This window comes from Salvelinus alpinus, chromosome 35 (genome assembly GCF_045679555.1).
Source record: "Salvelinus alpinus chromosome 35, SLU_Salpinus.1, whole genome shotgun sequence".
NCBI classification, from domain to species: domain Eukaryota; kingdom Metazoa; phylum Chordata; class Actinopteri; order Salmoniformes; family Salmonidae; genus Salvelinus; species Salvelinus alpinus.
The window spans coordinates 720,381-735,736 of NC_092120.1; the positions used below are offsets into that span (position 1 = coordinate 720,381).

Consider the following 15,356-nt stretch of genomic DNA (forward strand, 5'->3'; position numbering starts at 1 on the left):
TTAAAATATCTGGCTCATTGTTCTATCTATGATTATAGTGTCTGTGACAGCATGGGCAGCGACATTGCGGTAATATCCATTTTGAGGTGGTCAATTTTCTTCTTCACAATTGGCTGATCCCTCCTGATGGCCTGGTTAGACATGACTGCAACAGGGTCTCCAGGAGTGATCAGCCAATGAAGTTGTAAGTCCCACCCAGTTGGCTACATTAAAATGGTGGAATCCCTCAATTGTGCTGGCCATGCTAATTCGGCCTGTTCGCCACTAGAGGCCTCTATCGTTCTCTATGGCAGATACTTTTTGGCGAGAATGAATCAGTCGCTTCATCTTTGCACATGACCCAGGGACCTTTGCCTGATTGGTCAGGTTTCATGACATTAACAATCCAGGAAATGCAGCGTCTTTCCGGTTAAAGATGGTGGATAAATAAAGATGTCCCACTCAGGCCGTTGATCATTGAAATAAAATGGTCCGTTCCGGTCTGCTTAACGTGGTGGCTCTCCAATGCATTAGCAGTTTGGTCTGGTCTGCTTGGTTCATTGTAGATGAACCAGAACAATTAGGGAGTGGGATGTCTCGCTTCCTCTTCCGTCTCTGTTTCAGATGACAACAATCAGAAATAAGGTGGCTAGCAAAGCTATTTTCCAAACTTTGCTAGCTTGCTTTTTTTTAATCCGTGAGCATTTATACGAGAAACACAACTTTTTCCTCTCGTGGTTGTCTTCATAATCAAGATAGCTACATTTGGTGGGTGACAATCTTACAAAGTAGCAAGGTAACGTCAGCTAACAGACACGTTAGGCTATCTTGCTACAACTATGCAAGCGTATAAAGGTTAACGACGGCGTAAAAATATAGCTAGTTAGGTTGTAACCAAAACTTACACTGCATGCTAGTAGGATGTCCATATGACCGAGGTAATGATGATAATGCGGTGTAATGAAGGGCTATGAAGTAGTAGGCTATTGAGAGTGTTACTGAACCAGACTTCAGCATAGCTAATGCAGAATTGGGGTTTCTTACTTTTTACATGTTGGATGGGTTATTATGATACCTGGTAACTCTCTGTAAGGGTAATGTTCAATCAAACCTGGTCTTTTCTCCACAGAATGTAAGGTAATGTGAAGGTGTTGACCTTAGCAGAGACACACTAGTCAACAAGATGAAGAACAAATCTGTGAAAAAGCAACACAAAATCAAGAGGTCTAAACACCATCGAGACCCAATCAAAACAGAGTGTGAAACACAGTCAGATGATGTTAACTGCAAAAGAGAAGAACCAGACATTAGCCAATCTCCCTCTCCCAACACTAAAGGGGTTACTTCCAACTCCATCCAAATTAAAGAGGAACCAGCTGACTTTGAAGTACAGAGTCATTGCTTCGATTCTAGAGCACTCCACAAGGATTCTGGAACCGTCATAACCAAGACTGAAACAGATTCTGTTTACATTAGCCAAGGAACAGTAGAGATAAAAGCGGAGTATGATTCTGATTCTGAAATACACAAGGTGGTGGTTAAGAGAGAAACTCAAGTGTGTTTCATGAAGGAGGAGAATGTGGGTGAAGAAGACACAGATGAGGACCCCGAAGACGGGAGGGATACTGACAGCAACAGAGGTATGCAACACACCCATCTTTAAAATCTGTGCAATCTTAAAATTTGCTTGAATATTTGATATTGACTGACTAGGCTAAATGGCTATTTGATATCGACTTTGAATTTAAGATTCATCATGAAAATATAGGACTACTCTCGTTTACTTTTGAAATTATATTCTTTCTTATTTTAGTTTTCATATCCCTCTTCTGTAAATCAAATCACATTTTATTCGTCACCTACACAGTTTACAGCAGGTATAAAAGGTGCAGTGAAATGCTTATGCGCTAGCGCCCTCAACTATGCAGTACATCATTCAATAGCAATAATAACAATAAAAAGAGTCAGGTCAAAAATACTCCTCTTATTATAACCATCTAGTATTCTCCCTTTGTCTTTTTCTACCCCTGCTTCTCCCACTCTTCCTCTCCCTCAGTCTCTTCTCCTCAGTTCTTTCCTTGCACATACTGCACCATCTCCTTCACCGACCATTCCTTCCTGGAAAAGCACATCAAGTGGAACCACCAGAAGGAGTATCTGGCCATGTTGAGAAACAGTTTTACAAAGAGCAGTGGAACAGAGACGGTCCCAACACACAGCTGCCTCCACTGTAGCCTCATGTTCCAAACCCCACGGCTGCTTAGCATCCACACCCGCCAGATCCACCCTTCAGCCACTCCCCGGAAACCTGCCCGTCCCCACAGGGTTTCGGTGAAACTCTACACCTGCCCACAGTGTGCCCGCAGATTCAGATACCTGGGCAGTCTGCAAAACCACTGTGAGCTTTCACACAAAATGGCTGTGATCAGCACCAATGGACACCTCAGTTGTGCCGATTGTGGGAAGAGCTTCAAGAATTGTTGGGGACTGGGACCTCACCAGTGTCACAAACCAGAGGGCACTGAACCTCAGGACATTAAGCCTGTGGTCTGTCTGGATGTCGGCTTCCATTGCTCAGAGTGTGGCAAGATCCTCTGTAGTCCTCAGAGCCTGAACATTCACATGCGAATTCACACCGGAGAGAAGCCTTATGCCTGCAAGGAGTGTGGCAAAAGATTTGCTGAGAGCGGCAGTTTACGCAAACACCTGCTGATACACTCTGGAGTCAAGGCATTCAAATGCCAGGAATGCGGGAAGGATTTTGCCCGTATGAAGGGTCTCAGGAGTCACATGACCACTCATTCTGGCAAAAAGCAGTACTCCTGCTCCCACTGTGACCGGCAGTTTGGATACAAGTCTAGTCTGACCATTCACCTACGCTCTCACACGGGGGAGAAACCCTTTCACTGCACAGAGTGTGGTAAAGACTTCTCTATCAAGAGAAACCTGAGGCTTCACCTAAAGATCCACAACAATGAGAAAGGCCACCAGTGTGGGGAGTGCGGCCTGAAGGTGATAGACATTGGGGCGTTGAAGACACACATGCGCTCACACACCGGCGAGAGGCCTTACCACTGCACAGTGTGCAGCAAGCAGTTCATTCGACTGGAACACCTGAAGAACCACCAACGCACTCACACAGGTGAGAGACCATACGTCTGTTCTGAGTGCAGCAAGAGCTTTGCTCAATCTGGAGATCTCACAAAACACATACGCACCCACACTGGAGAGAAGCCGTATGAATGTTCTGTCTGCCACGGCTGCTATACCTCTTCAGGGGATCTGGGCAAACACATGAGGATCCACAATGGCTCACGGCCCTTTCCCTGCCAGCAGTGTGACAAGAGCTTCCGCTTGGTCGGCCACCTTAAAACTCACATGAGGACCCACACTGGGGAGAGACCGTACTCCTGCCCTCGCTGCCTCCGGACCTTCGCTCGCACCCACCACCTCTCTGTTCATGTGGCTCAGTGTCGCTGATTGATGATAATGATTTGCCTGGCTGTGTCGCGCCTTTCTCAAACTCATTGCATTATGCTTTATGGGGGTAACTCACCCTTTTCACTACTCCCAATGTGTAGCCCTTACCTGGGGGATCAGCCATATTTCACCAGAACACTGAGATGGTAGGGGGTATTTGGCTGACTATTACAGTGGACAAACAAGATGATGTAGGAAGCATCAATTCAAAGGTCCAAGAGCTCCAGACATTGACACTCCACTAGATACATCAAGATGTTGGGCAGAGTTTTTAGTTTGCAAGCAGTTTCAGATTTGTTTTCTGGACATTTAAGGGATAGTTCACTACAAAATACAAATGTATGTACTTTCCCAATTACCATGGCTTTAGGTGTAGATGATTCATCAAAACGTCAAGATGTGATTATAGCGCAATAAAGTGACTTAAATGTAAGGTAGACGTCTATCATGTCAGTTACTATTTTGAGTGAATTATCTCTGTTTTGTACTATATCTAAAGTCTTGACACTATTTTACTGAATGTATGATGACAATTGTTTTCTGATGAAGGTGAGCAGATTGGGTCTCTGCAGTACATACAAGAAACAAATACTCTTTATACAGCCTATGTACTGAATCTATAACCTACTTTAACTGATAGTGTTGTCTTGGTGTGTGATAAATAGTGTTATAACTGATTAATTACATTGTATTTATTCTAAATGATTAGGCAACTGTTATTATAAGAATGTGTCAATGACTTGATATCTACTAAGTCATAACATTAACTAATAAATATGAACAACAATGTTAAGGCTGTTTAACCAAACCTTGCACAATGCAATAAATTATTTAAAAAAAAAAATGGTATATTGATATATTATTTTATTAGGTAGATGTGTTTTGTTTTGAAGCTTACCATTTCTGTACAATGTAAGCCTAATAGATGCTAGGAATTAATATAGCACGTACAGTGCCTTCAGAAAGTATTCATACCCCTTGACTTATTCCACATGTTGTGTTAAGGCCTGAATTCAAAATTGATTAAAGAAAATTAAAATTAAAAAAATCTCACCCATGTACACACAATACCCCATAGTGACAAAGTGAAATATGATTTTAGAACTTTTTGAAAATGAAATACAGGAATATCTCATTTACATAAGTATTCACACCCCTGAGTCAGTATTACAACTGTGAGTCTTTCTGGGTAAGTCTCTAATAGCTTTCCACACCTGTGGTTGTGCAACAGTTGCCTCAGCTCTGTCAAATTGGTTGTTGGTCATTGCTAAACAACCATAGATTTAAGTGAAAGATCTGTATATAATGACGAGATGCTCATGTCTCAGCCCGAAGTAGTTTCCCAAAGGCGGGAAGGTAGCCCACGGGAAGGTAGCTTAAGCCCATAGAAATGCATTGGGCTTATTTTGGACAGATTTTGGTGAGAGTGAACCCTCTCGCTTCGCCTCTTCCTTTCTGCTGATATACACTAAGTATACCAAACATTAGGAACACCTTCCTAATATTGAGTTGCACCCCCTTTTGCCCTCAGAACAGCCTCAATTCGTCAGGGCATGGACTCTACAAGGTGTCGAAAGCATTCCACAGGGATACTGGCCTATGTTGATTCCAATGCTTCCCACAGTTGTGTCAAGTAGGCTTGATGTCCTTTGGGTGGTGGACCATTATTGATACATACAGGAAACTTGAGCGGGAAAATCCCAGCAGCGTTGTAGTTGTTGACACAAACCGGTGCGCCTGGCACCTAGTACCATACCTCAATCAAAGGCACTAAGCTACAGTGGGGTAAAAAAGTATTTAGTCAGCCACCAATTGTGCAAGTTCTCCCACTTAAAAAGATGAGAGGGGCCTGTAATTTTTATCATAGGTACACTTCAACTATGACAGACAAAATGAGGAAAAAGAATCCAGAAAATCACATTGTAGGATTTTTTATGAATTTATTTGCAAATTATGGTGGAAAATAAGTATTTGGTCACCTACAAACAAGCAAGATTTCTGGCTCTCACAGACCTGTAACTTCCTCTTTAAGAGGCTCCTCTGTCCTCCACTCGTTACCTGTATTAATGGCACCTGTTTGAACTTGTTATCGGTATAAAAGACACCTGTCCACAACCTCAAACATTCACACTCCAAACTCCACTATGGCCAAGACCAAAGAGCTGTCAAAGGACACCAGAAACAAAATTGTAGACCTGCACCAGGCTGGGAAGACTGAATCTGCAATAGGTAAGCAGCTTGGTTTGAAGAAATCAACTGTGGGAGCAATTATTAGGAAATGGAAGACATACAAGACCACTGATAATCTCCCTCGATCTGGGGCTCCACGCAAGATCTCACCCCGTGGGGTCAAAATGATCACAAGAACGGTGAGCAAAAATCCCAGAACCACACTGGGGGACCTAGTGAATGACCTGCAGAGAGCTGGGACCAAAGTAACAAAGCCTACCATCAGTAACACACTACGCCGCCAGGGACTCAAATCCTGCAGTGCCAGACGTGTCCCCCTGCTTAAGCCAGTACATGTCCAGGCCCGTCTGAAGTTTGCTAGAGAGCATTTGGATGATCCAGAAGAAGATTGGGAGAATGTCATATGGTCAGATGAAACCAAAATAGAACTTTTTGGTAAAAACTCAACTCGTCGTGTTTGGAGGACAAAGAATGCTGAGTTGCATCCAAAGAACACCATACCTACTGTGAAGCATGGGGGTGGAAACATCATGCTTTGGGGCTGTTTTTCTGTAAAGGGACCAGGACGACTGATCCGTGTAAAGGAAAGAATGAATGGGACCATATATCGTGAGATTTTGAGTGAAAACCTCCTTCCATCAGCAAGGGCAATGAAGATGAAACGTGGCTGGGTCTTTCAGCATGACAATGATCCCAAACACACTGCCCGGGCAACGAACGAGTGGCTTCGTAAGAAGCATTTCAAGGTCCTGGAGTGGCCTAGCCAGTCTCCAGATCTCAACCCCATAGAAAATCTTCGGAGGGAGTTGAAAGTCCGTGTTGCCCAGCAACAGCCCCAAAACATCACTGCTCTAGACGAGATCTGCATGGAGGAATGGGCCAAAATACCAGCAACAGTGTGTGAAAACCTTGTGAAGAGTTACAGAAAACGTTTGACCTCTGTCATTGCCAACAAAGGGTATATAACAAAGTATGGAGATAAACTTTTGTTATTGACCAAATACTTATTTTCCACCATAATTTGCAAATAAATTCATTAAAAATCCTACAATGTGATTTTCTGGATTTTTTTTTCTCATTTTGTCTGTCATAGTTGAAGTGTACCTATGATATAAATTACAGGCCTCTCATCTTTTTAAGTGGGAGAACTTTCACAATTGGTGGCTGACTAAATACTTTTTTGCCCCACTGTATTTGCTGCTGTGCATTCTTGAAATCACTTGCATCGTTTGAACTTGTGTTAAATCCACTCCTCAGGTTATTGAGGACCACAAACACTTTTGTCCCTAATAGTATTCTAAAGTAAGCCAGCCAGTCACTACCTGGGAACCTTACTCACACATTTATTTACAGCCTGAATATGCATCACTTGGACTAGGGTCCCAAACAAGCTTGTCTGGGTCAATTCAAAGGGAATTGCTCTATTATTTTTACGTCTGTGATTACGAGGACGTAGCTGTAACTACCACTCGGGCACAGATAACAAAGATGCATTTAGAGCTAAATAATATTGAGTGTACCTTTGTTTAAAGCTGGAATCAATAAGTTTTAAACCTTGTCCATTTTTTCATTTAGCCGCGTCATGTCTGTGCAGAGGGGCCGGGAGATAAATGGGCTGGATCTTCTAATTCCCCTGTTGTCGTTATCATAATTGTTGAACAACCACGGTTTTTAAAGATCGGGCGTTAGGGGAGGCAGGCCACACAAAGAAAGTTAATAGATTTAGAAAATTGAGATGGATTGTGCAGCAGACATATTTAGAATGTTCCATTGGTTTGGCAGGAAGATGGACAAATATGATCAGGGGTTGTGGTGGTGGGGGATAAAACAGAGTACACAGGGCAGCAGCAGAGAATGCATCCTGCCTCACAGATAAAGGTGTTAGTGTGAAGATATGTTGAGTGTGTGTCTCTGTTATGGTTAGTACTGTAATGGCCAGATGTGTCGTAGTTTGAAGTCCAGAACTGCCTTAATGCAGATGAGTTCACCCGTAAATTGTCACTGAAGGGTCCTAATTGACAAACAGTTCCTTTCTCGGGGCAGCAGGGGGAAACCGCTAGCTGTCGATGGATGATTCAGCCAGGGAATACGGGAGGAAATCTTTCCGTCTCTGAGTTAGGGGCAGGCAGGAGGAAGAGTTTGAGTGCTGTTAAATGGCACAAACTAGAGACGGCAGTTAACAGACTTAGCACATTGTTTCAGATAAGCACAGAATGTTCTGAATCAGAAGGTCTCTATTCCATTTGATAATGTATTATTTTATCTATAGTGTTGAGCAGCGTTACATGTATTATTTTATCTATAGTGTTGATCAGTGTTACATGTATTCTTGTATCTATAATGTTGATCAGTGTTACATGTATTATTTTATCTATAGTGTTGATCAGTGTTACATGTATTATTTTATCTATAGTGTTGAGCAGCGTTACATGTATTATTTTATCTATAGTGTTGATCAGTGTTACATGTATTCTTCTATAGTGTTGATCAGTGTTACATGTATTCTTGTATCTATAATGTTGAGCAGTGTTACATGTATTCTTGTATCTATAATGTTGATCAGTGTTACATGTATTTTTGTATCTATAATGTTGATCAGTGTTACATGTATTATTGTATCTATAATGTTGAGCAGTGTTACATGTATTATTTTATCTATAGTGTTGATCAGTGTTACATGTATTATTTTATCTATAATGTTGAGCAGTGTTACATGTATTCTTGTATCTATAATGTTGAGCAGTGTTACATGTATTATTGTATCTATAATGTTGAGCAGTGTTACATGTATTCTTGTATCTATAATGTTGATCAGTGTTACATGTATTATTGTATCTATAGTGTTGATCAGTGTTACATGTATTATTGTATCTATAATGTTGAGCAGTGTTACATGTATTATTTTATCTATAGTGTTGATCAGTGTTACATGTATTATTTTATCTATAATGTTGAGCAGTGTTACATGTATTCTTGTATCTATAATGTTGAGCAGTGTTACATGTATTATTGTATCTATAGTGTTGATCAGTGTTACATGTATTCTTGTATCTATAATGTTGAGCAGTGTTACATGTATTATTGTATCTATAGTGTTGATCAGTGTTACATGTATTCTTGTATCTATAATGTTGAGCAGTGTTACATGTATTATTGTATCTATAGTGTTGATCAGTGTTACATGTATTCTTGTATCTATAATGTTGATCAGTGTTACATGTATTTTGTATCTATAATGTTGATCAGTGTTACATGTATTATTTTATCTATAATGTTGAGCAGTGTTACATGTATTATTGTATCTATAGTGTTGATCAGTGTTACATGTATTCTTGTATCTATAATGTTGAGCAGTGTTACATGTATTCTTGTATCTATAATGTTGAGCAGTGTTACATGTATTCTTGTATCTATAATGTTGAGCAGTGTTACATGTATTCTTGTATCTATAATGTTGAGCAGTGTTACATGTATTCTTGTATCTATAATGTTGAGCAGTGTTACATGTATTATTGTATCTATAGTGTTGATCAGTGTTACATGTATTCTTGTATCTATAATGTTGAGCAGTGTTACATGTATTATTGTATCTATAGTGTTGATCAGTGTTACATGTATTCTTGTATCTATAATGTTGATCAGTGTTACATGTATTATTGTATCTATAGTGTTGATCAGTGTTACATGTATTCTTGTATCTATAATGTTGAGCAGTGTTACATGTATTATTGTATCTATAGTGTTGATCAGTGTTACATGTATTCTTGTATCTATAATGTTGATCAGTGTTACATGTATTCTTGTATCTATAATGTTGAGCAGTGTTACATGTATTATTGTATCTATAGTGTTGATCAGTGTTACATGTATTCTTGTATCTATAATGTTGAGCAGTGTTACATGTATTATTGTATCTATAGTGTTGAGCAGTGTTACATGTATTCTTGTATCTATAATGTTGAGCAGTGTTACATGTATTATTGTATCTATAGTGTTGATCAGTGTTACATGTATTCTTGTATCTATAATGTTGAGCAGTGTTACATGTATTATTGTATCTATAGTGTTGATCAGTGTTACATGTATTCTTGTATCTATAGTGTTGAGCAGTGTTACATGTATTATTGTATCTATAATGTTGATCAGTGTTACATGTATTCTTGTATCTATAATGTTGAGCAGTATTACATGTATTCTTGTATCTATAATGTTGAGCAGTGTTACATGTATTATTGTATCTATAGTGTTGATCAGTGTTACATGTATTCTTGTATCTATAATGTTGAGCAGTGTTACATGTATTTTTGTATCTATAATGTTGATCAGTGTTACATGCCACAAGTGGAATACACCCCTTTTATTTAGCACAGTTTCTTTCCATCTAAAACTGCTTTTAGAACCTGTAGAGAGAGACAACACAGCCAATGCTTTTGTGTTTCCTATTTTGGAACCAGTCATTGTGTCCAATGACAAACATCTCTCCTACATTCTGTCCTATTTTCTATAATATTCACATAATTATGGCATGATGCCTCTCTTCCCTCCCTTCAATAATGTATTTTTTTCTCTATGGCTCTTATTTTCCATCCATTATCTTTCCCCAGCCTCAGATACATTGTATTTATGGTGCTCCAGTATACTCTATGAATGTCTGACTCTACAATGACATTATATCTCATCAGTACCATATAGATGGTAGTATTGCGGATACTACTGCAAATCATCAACAAATCGAAACATGAAACCAAACATTTATTTAGCCTTCGACATCCCAAAGACAAACGGCAAAAGCGTTTTCAATCTGTCCCCCTGACAGACAGTTGGTAGTCTTTTAGGTTGCAGTCTAAAAATTGAATTATCTCATATTGGATCCTATAAAAGTCCAGTTGGGGGGATTTTCTTTCTGTGATGTAATTTGAGGTATCCAATTTTCCTCGTATTTACTGTCTATATTTTTGTCAATTTGGCAGAGGAACACATTGTACGTGTTGGTGCTTCGATGTCACCGGTGTCGTCGTGGTACGGTGGTTTTGGCTCTCGTCGGCCCTTGAGGTCAGTGTGTGGGAAGAGAGGGTGGCTCTATGGGGGCTTTGGAGCCGCTCTCGGCCCGTCCCTTTGGGCTCCACCAGGTCCGCATCCACTCCTCTCATTCATGAAGGGGTCAAAATACGGGTCAAAACATCCCGTTAGACTCTGGAGAGACGCGCTGGTGTGTAGGCGTAGATTAAACTGGGTATTTTGGGGGAGCTTTGGTATAGGCTGCAGCTGGTAATAGTTATTTCGCCTCACTCTCTCACAAGTCCAAAGACGACTAAAACTATTGGTTTACACGAAAAAACAACTCTATTGTTTGGTAAAGAGTGCTATGAGGAGGCTGGTGAGCAACCTGGGTATGTAAGTGGGGTCGCGACCCAAAGTGAGCCACTGATATGTTATTGGTGGATCGCGACATGTCAGAGTAAAATATATATATATAGCCTATATATTTTTACATTTATTAGGAACTCCCTCTGGGCTCTCAACTTAGTTAGAATAGTAGAATACACAAGGTACAATTTTGAAATGTGGTTGTGCCTCAGCAGTTTTTGTCTTGTTATGTCAATCACTGACAGTCACTCAATTAGTCATGTCAGCGAACAATTTTTAGATTGGTAAATTAATCTAGCCAGTTTATCTAAACTTGAAGTAATCAAGGCTGAATACCAACCGGGCATGGAGGGCACACAGACCCACAATGCTGTTTACTTTCTGCATCTACGTCATATCGCTGAGTCTACCTTTAAAACTGAAAAGATTTCACTCCATCCCATGGCAAAATGAGTAGAATTGCTGAAAATTGTTATAAAATTGCAAAAAAGGGCATGTTTTCATGAGCTTGGGCCCATAGAAAACACAGAATTTCTCATTTAGGTCCCACCCAACAAACTGGAAAAATTCCCAGAACATTAGCTAAGATTCCCATTAAGTTCAAGTTATGGTTTTATCTGATGTTAGGATGATAACAAAATGTTTTCGTTTTTTTTAATTACCCAAAACATTATTATGGGAACTTTTAAAGAACAGATGAAATGTGTTCTGGGAACATTCTGGTAACATCAGGTTAATGTTTTTTGCACCCTAAAAGAATCAACCACACAACTGGACAGTTTTTGTATTTTAGAACATATATTTTGTGATATCCCCATAATGTTCTCACCAGACTGTTTCTATAGACCTAATGAAACATTCTAGGAACCTTTTAAAGAACAGATTAAATGTGTTCTAGGAATATATTTGCAACTTCAGGTGAATGTTTTATACAAACATTCTATAATCATCAGCACGACTGGACATTTTTTGTGTTATGAGAACATTTGCCACGACCTAATGAATGTTCTGGGAACTTTCACAGAAACAGTTTTGGTTTGCTGGGCAGGCTGAAAAAATATAACAACCCCTGTCCTAGACAATTGCTGCCAACTATTTGTTTCACACCCTCTGGCATGTAGGCCTATAGATAGGGCCTGTGTTTTGAAGATCTGACCTAGAAAAGCTCAGGGCCTTAGTTATATAGCCTATATGGTTCCAGAGGTTTTCCTAGTCAGGACATGTAGTGTATGTAGTGAGGACTTCCAGGGCTATCGCTAGCAGAAACTGCTAACCACTTTCTCTTTGCTTGACTAGGGGCTTGTCCAGGTGTACCATCCAGCTAGCATCTGTCGCGGCCGCTGCTGTCGTGGCTCTCTGACCGCGGCCTCCCTCCTCCTCCATCCCCATGTAACCTTTTGCTCACTCTGTCTGTGTAGGGAGGGATAGAAATGTGGATGGCGAGAGAGACTGACAGTGTGCGCTCCCCTGCTCAGTAAATATGAACTGCACCCAGCAGACAGACTCATTCATCACAGGGGAAAGGGAGAGAGGGAGGAGGGGGACAGAGAGGGGCAGAATGGAGGGTAGAGGAAAGGAGCAAGGAGGAGAGGAAAGGAGCGAGCAACAGAGAAGTGACCACCGTATAGCCAAAGAAGAAGGGAGAAAGAGGGAGAGGGGCAATTGGAGGAGGCAGATGGGGAGAGGACGAGAGGATTGAGGGATAAATAGAGGATAGTGGATGTATTTGGGGCAGCATGGGAAACAGGAAGACTGATGAAATGTAGAGGGACAGAAAATGGATTCTATATTGTTTGAGCTCTTACAAGTGTAATTCCTGACAATGTGTAGATCCTGGTGTTATTCTAACCCTCAAGACAGACAGGCTTCGGATCTCAATTTTAGAGACTTGTTGAACCTCAGACCTTGACGTTCAATCACTTCATTTCTTAAAGGGAAGTGTCTTGTAAGGGATTTCCGCATCAACCAAACAAAACATATATTTACTGCGTTGTGGTTATTTTCCCTCCATGCTTTTTACACTATTAACCCTAGTTTGGATGCCATTAGCATTATGTTGAGGCCTTTCCTACTGAATTAACTCAAACTAGCACACTAAACATTACCAAGGCAACTAGACTATGTACACATCATTAGGCCTATACCTCATATACTTTCACTTTCAAATTCCCTCTTCTCCACTGACCCTCCAACTCCTCCATTTAAAGCACCTTCCCGTTCCTCTCTCACCCCAAACCTCCCCCTCTCTGCCTTTCCTTCCATCTCTCCTTCCTCCACAAAGAAAGACAGGAGAGAGGGAAGATGGCGTGTGGCAGATGCCATATTTCGACTTTCTGTCAGTGTGATTAATATTGACACGGTGTGTTTCTTACCAGAGGGTTGTTGACTGTGTATGTTGTTTTGATTTCATTATTCTGTGCTCAGGCAGTTTTTCTTAGAGATCATACAATAACAGATGTGGGGTCTGAAATAGAGACACAGATATCGGGATGGGTTGAGTGCACTGGTCATATCACTAGTAGAGACATCGGTCATCAGTCCTCCTATCTGGGACATGTCTTACCCCCTCAGGGTGGGCTAAGCAGAGGCATTATCAACTGTGACCCCCCCCCCCATGTATGTCTATGTCTATGCCTGTGTTCATATTTCTAAAGAACTTCCCCTCTGGACTCGAGAGGGATTTAGGCTAATCATTAATTTCAGTGTGAACAGTTGAGAAGGAGGAAGAGTCAAATCAATATCTAAATGTTGAATGCTGAGGAGAATAAATGAAGTAATGTGACAGAAAGGGAAAGGTTGAGAGACAGGAGAGAGAAAGAGGACGAGAAGGAAACAATGAGAAACAAAGATAAACTTTTACGAATAAACAAATAAAAGGCGAAACCGGGAAGAGAGTGCTAGATACGCTAGAGGCCGACCGGGGGGAAACAGTTGTCGCTGGAGACTTGTATTGACTTTTCCCCCTCCTCAATCGCACGTGACTGGAGCCTGTGTGGGGGCTGAGAGAGAGAGACTGAAGGAGAAATGAGAAAATAAATTACTCTGGAAAGATATGACGATAGGCTACACGCGGCTTTAAATTTGAAAGGGAATTCGCTACACACTCGACCAATTTGTCACTGCGCTCTTTACCTTTTTTCATTTATTTTTTTGTACTTTTCCCCCTATTATTTTCGCCACTTCAACACCCCGATGCCCCTAATTTACCCCACTTTTCCCGTCTATCCAATTCTTCTTCACCCCATCCTGTTCCATCCATTCTCTTTACACATTTCCCACATTGTTTTTGTCTTGGTTAGGCTACTATTCGCATATCATTTGCCTAAAATTGTATCTGTTTGTATTTTTATTTTTTTGCATTAGGCTATTATGTATTATTAATAATAAGCTACCTGCCTACATTTAACCGATGATCAACCCATTTCATGATGCTACTCTTCGTGTGGGATCATGCTACTTACCCCATAGGTTACCCAAAACGAGTATCTTTATTTGTGTCCGTTTATAATTTATGACAAATCCATAAATCTATCAACCTAAACTACTTGTCTTTCAATAGGTCTGCCTTCATCTGTAACTACACCCAAGGATCTGTGCCCACTCTCCCTCCTTCTCCTCCTCCTCCTCCCCAAACATATCAAAATCTAAGAGAGAGGTGGGAAATGAGATGCATCGGGGGAAAAAAGAATGAGGGGAACCAACAGTAAAGGATGGTTGGGAAAATGGGTGGAAGAATGAAATGGAAAAGAGAAAAGCAAGAAAACGCAGACTTAAAGTATACCCCCCTCTTTTATTTAATTTAGACGCCAGGCGAAAATCGATCCTGCCATTCGATACGCAATCCGAATCAAGGCGAATTAAGCGGGCGGAAATTAACTCTGAAAATATTTTTGATGGAGTGGCTTGTAGTCTCTCGGCCAAATGGACTGCAAAGTGGAACAAATGACAGGGGCCTAGTGGTGGAGACAGCGCCGCTCCATCTTCCATTAGGCCGTAATGGGATAGGTCCAGCCCCCTAGCTCGACTCGGCTGCATTAATCAAAACAGCCGCTATATGAAGATTTATGGTTCTCTCCTCGTCTCCGCTCCACTCCAGCGCCGCCGAAGCCAAAGCCAGTTCTCGGTGTGTGTGTGTTTGAAGAAAGGAGGGGGTGATCTCTCTCTCTCTCTCTCTCTCCACATACCTTGCATATACACTAACAGACTCGTGTGTCTCGCTATGTGCACATGCACCTTTATTCCAGGACTGTGTAATCGTATCTTGTCATTTTTGTCTACATGCATGTCATAGGACCTGTTTCTTCGATTGGTGCCTCTTATGGAGCTAGGTGATAGTCTAT

General features: G+C 40.9%; 1 protein-coding gene and 1 long non-coding RNA gene across 3 annotated transcripts in view; one reads left to right on the plus strand and one right to left on the minus strand.

Moving 5' to 3' along the window:
• LOC139564397 (uncharacterized) overlaps nt 1–15,356 on the minus strand; it is a 418,006-nt gene that overhangs the window by 340,436 nt on the left and 62,214 nt on the right. The window lies entirely within an intron of this gene.
• Nucleotides 410–4,272, plus strand: LOC139564698 (oocyte zinc finger protein XlCOF6-like). 2 transcript variants are annotated; one of them, XM_071384466.1, is made up of 3 exons: nt 410–775; nt 1,109–1,619; nt 2,036–4,272. In XM_071384466.1, exons 2-3 carry the CDS (start codon nt 1,163–1,165, stop codon nt 3,457–3,459), a joined length of 1,881 nt encoding a protein of 626 aa, XP_071240567.1. In that variant the 5' UTR covers nt 410–775; nt 1,109–1,162; the 3' UTR covers nt 3,460–4,272. The 2 variants fall into 2 exon arrangements, with proteins under 2 accessions (XP_071240567.1, XP_071240566.1); XM_071384465.1 differs by having other exon boundaries at nt 411–747.

Excerpts from the sequence above, each read along its gene's own strand:
- LOC139564698 (XM_071384466.1), top strand. The coding sequence starts at position 1,163 with ATGAAGAACAAATCTGTGAAAAAGCAACACAAAATCAAGAGGTCTAAA. Across the intron at positions 1,620-2,035 it reads GGATACTGACAGCAACAGAG|TCTCTTCTCCTCAGTTCTTT; the intron begins GTATGCAACACA and ends CCTCTCCCTCAG.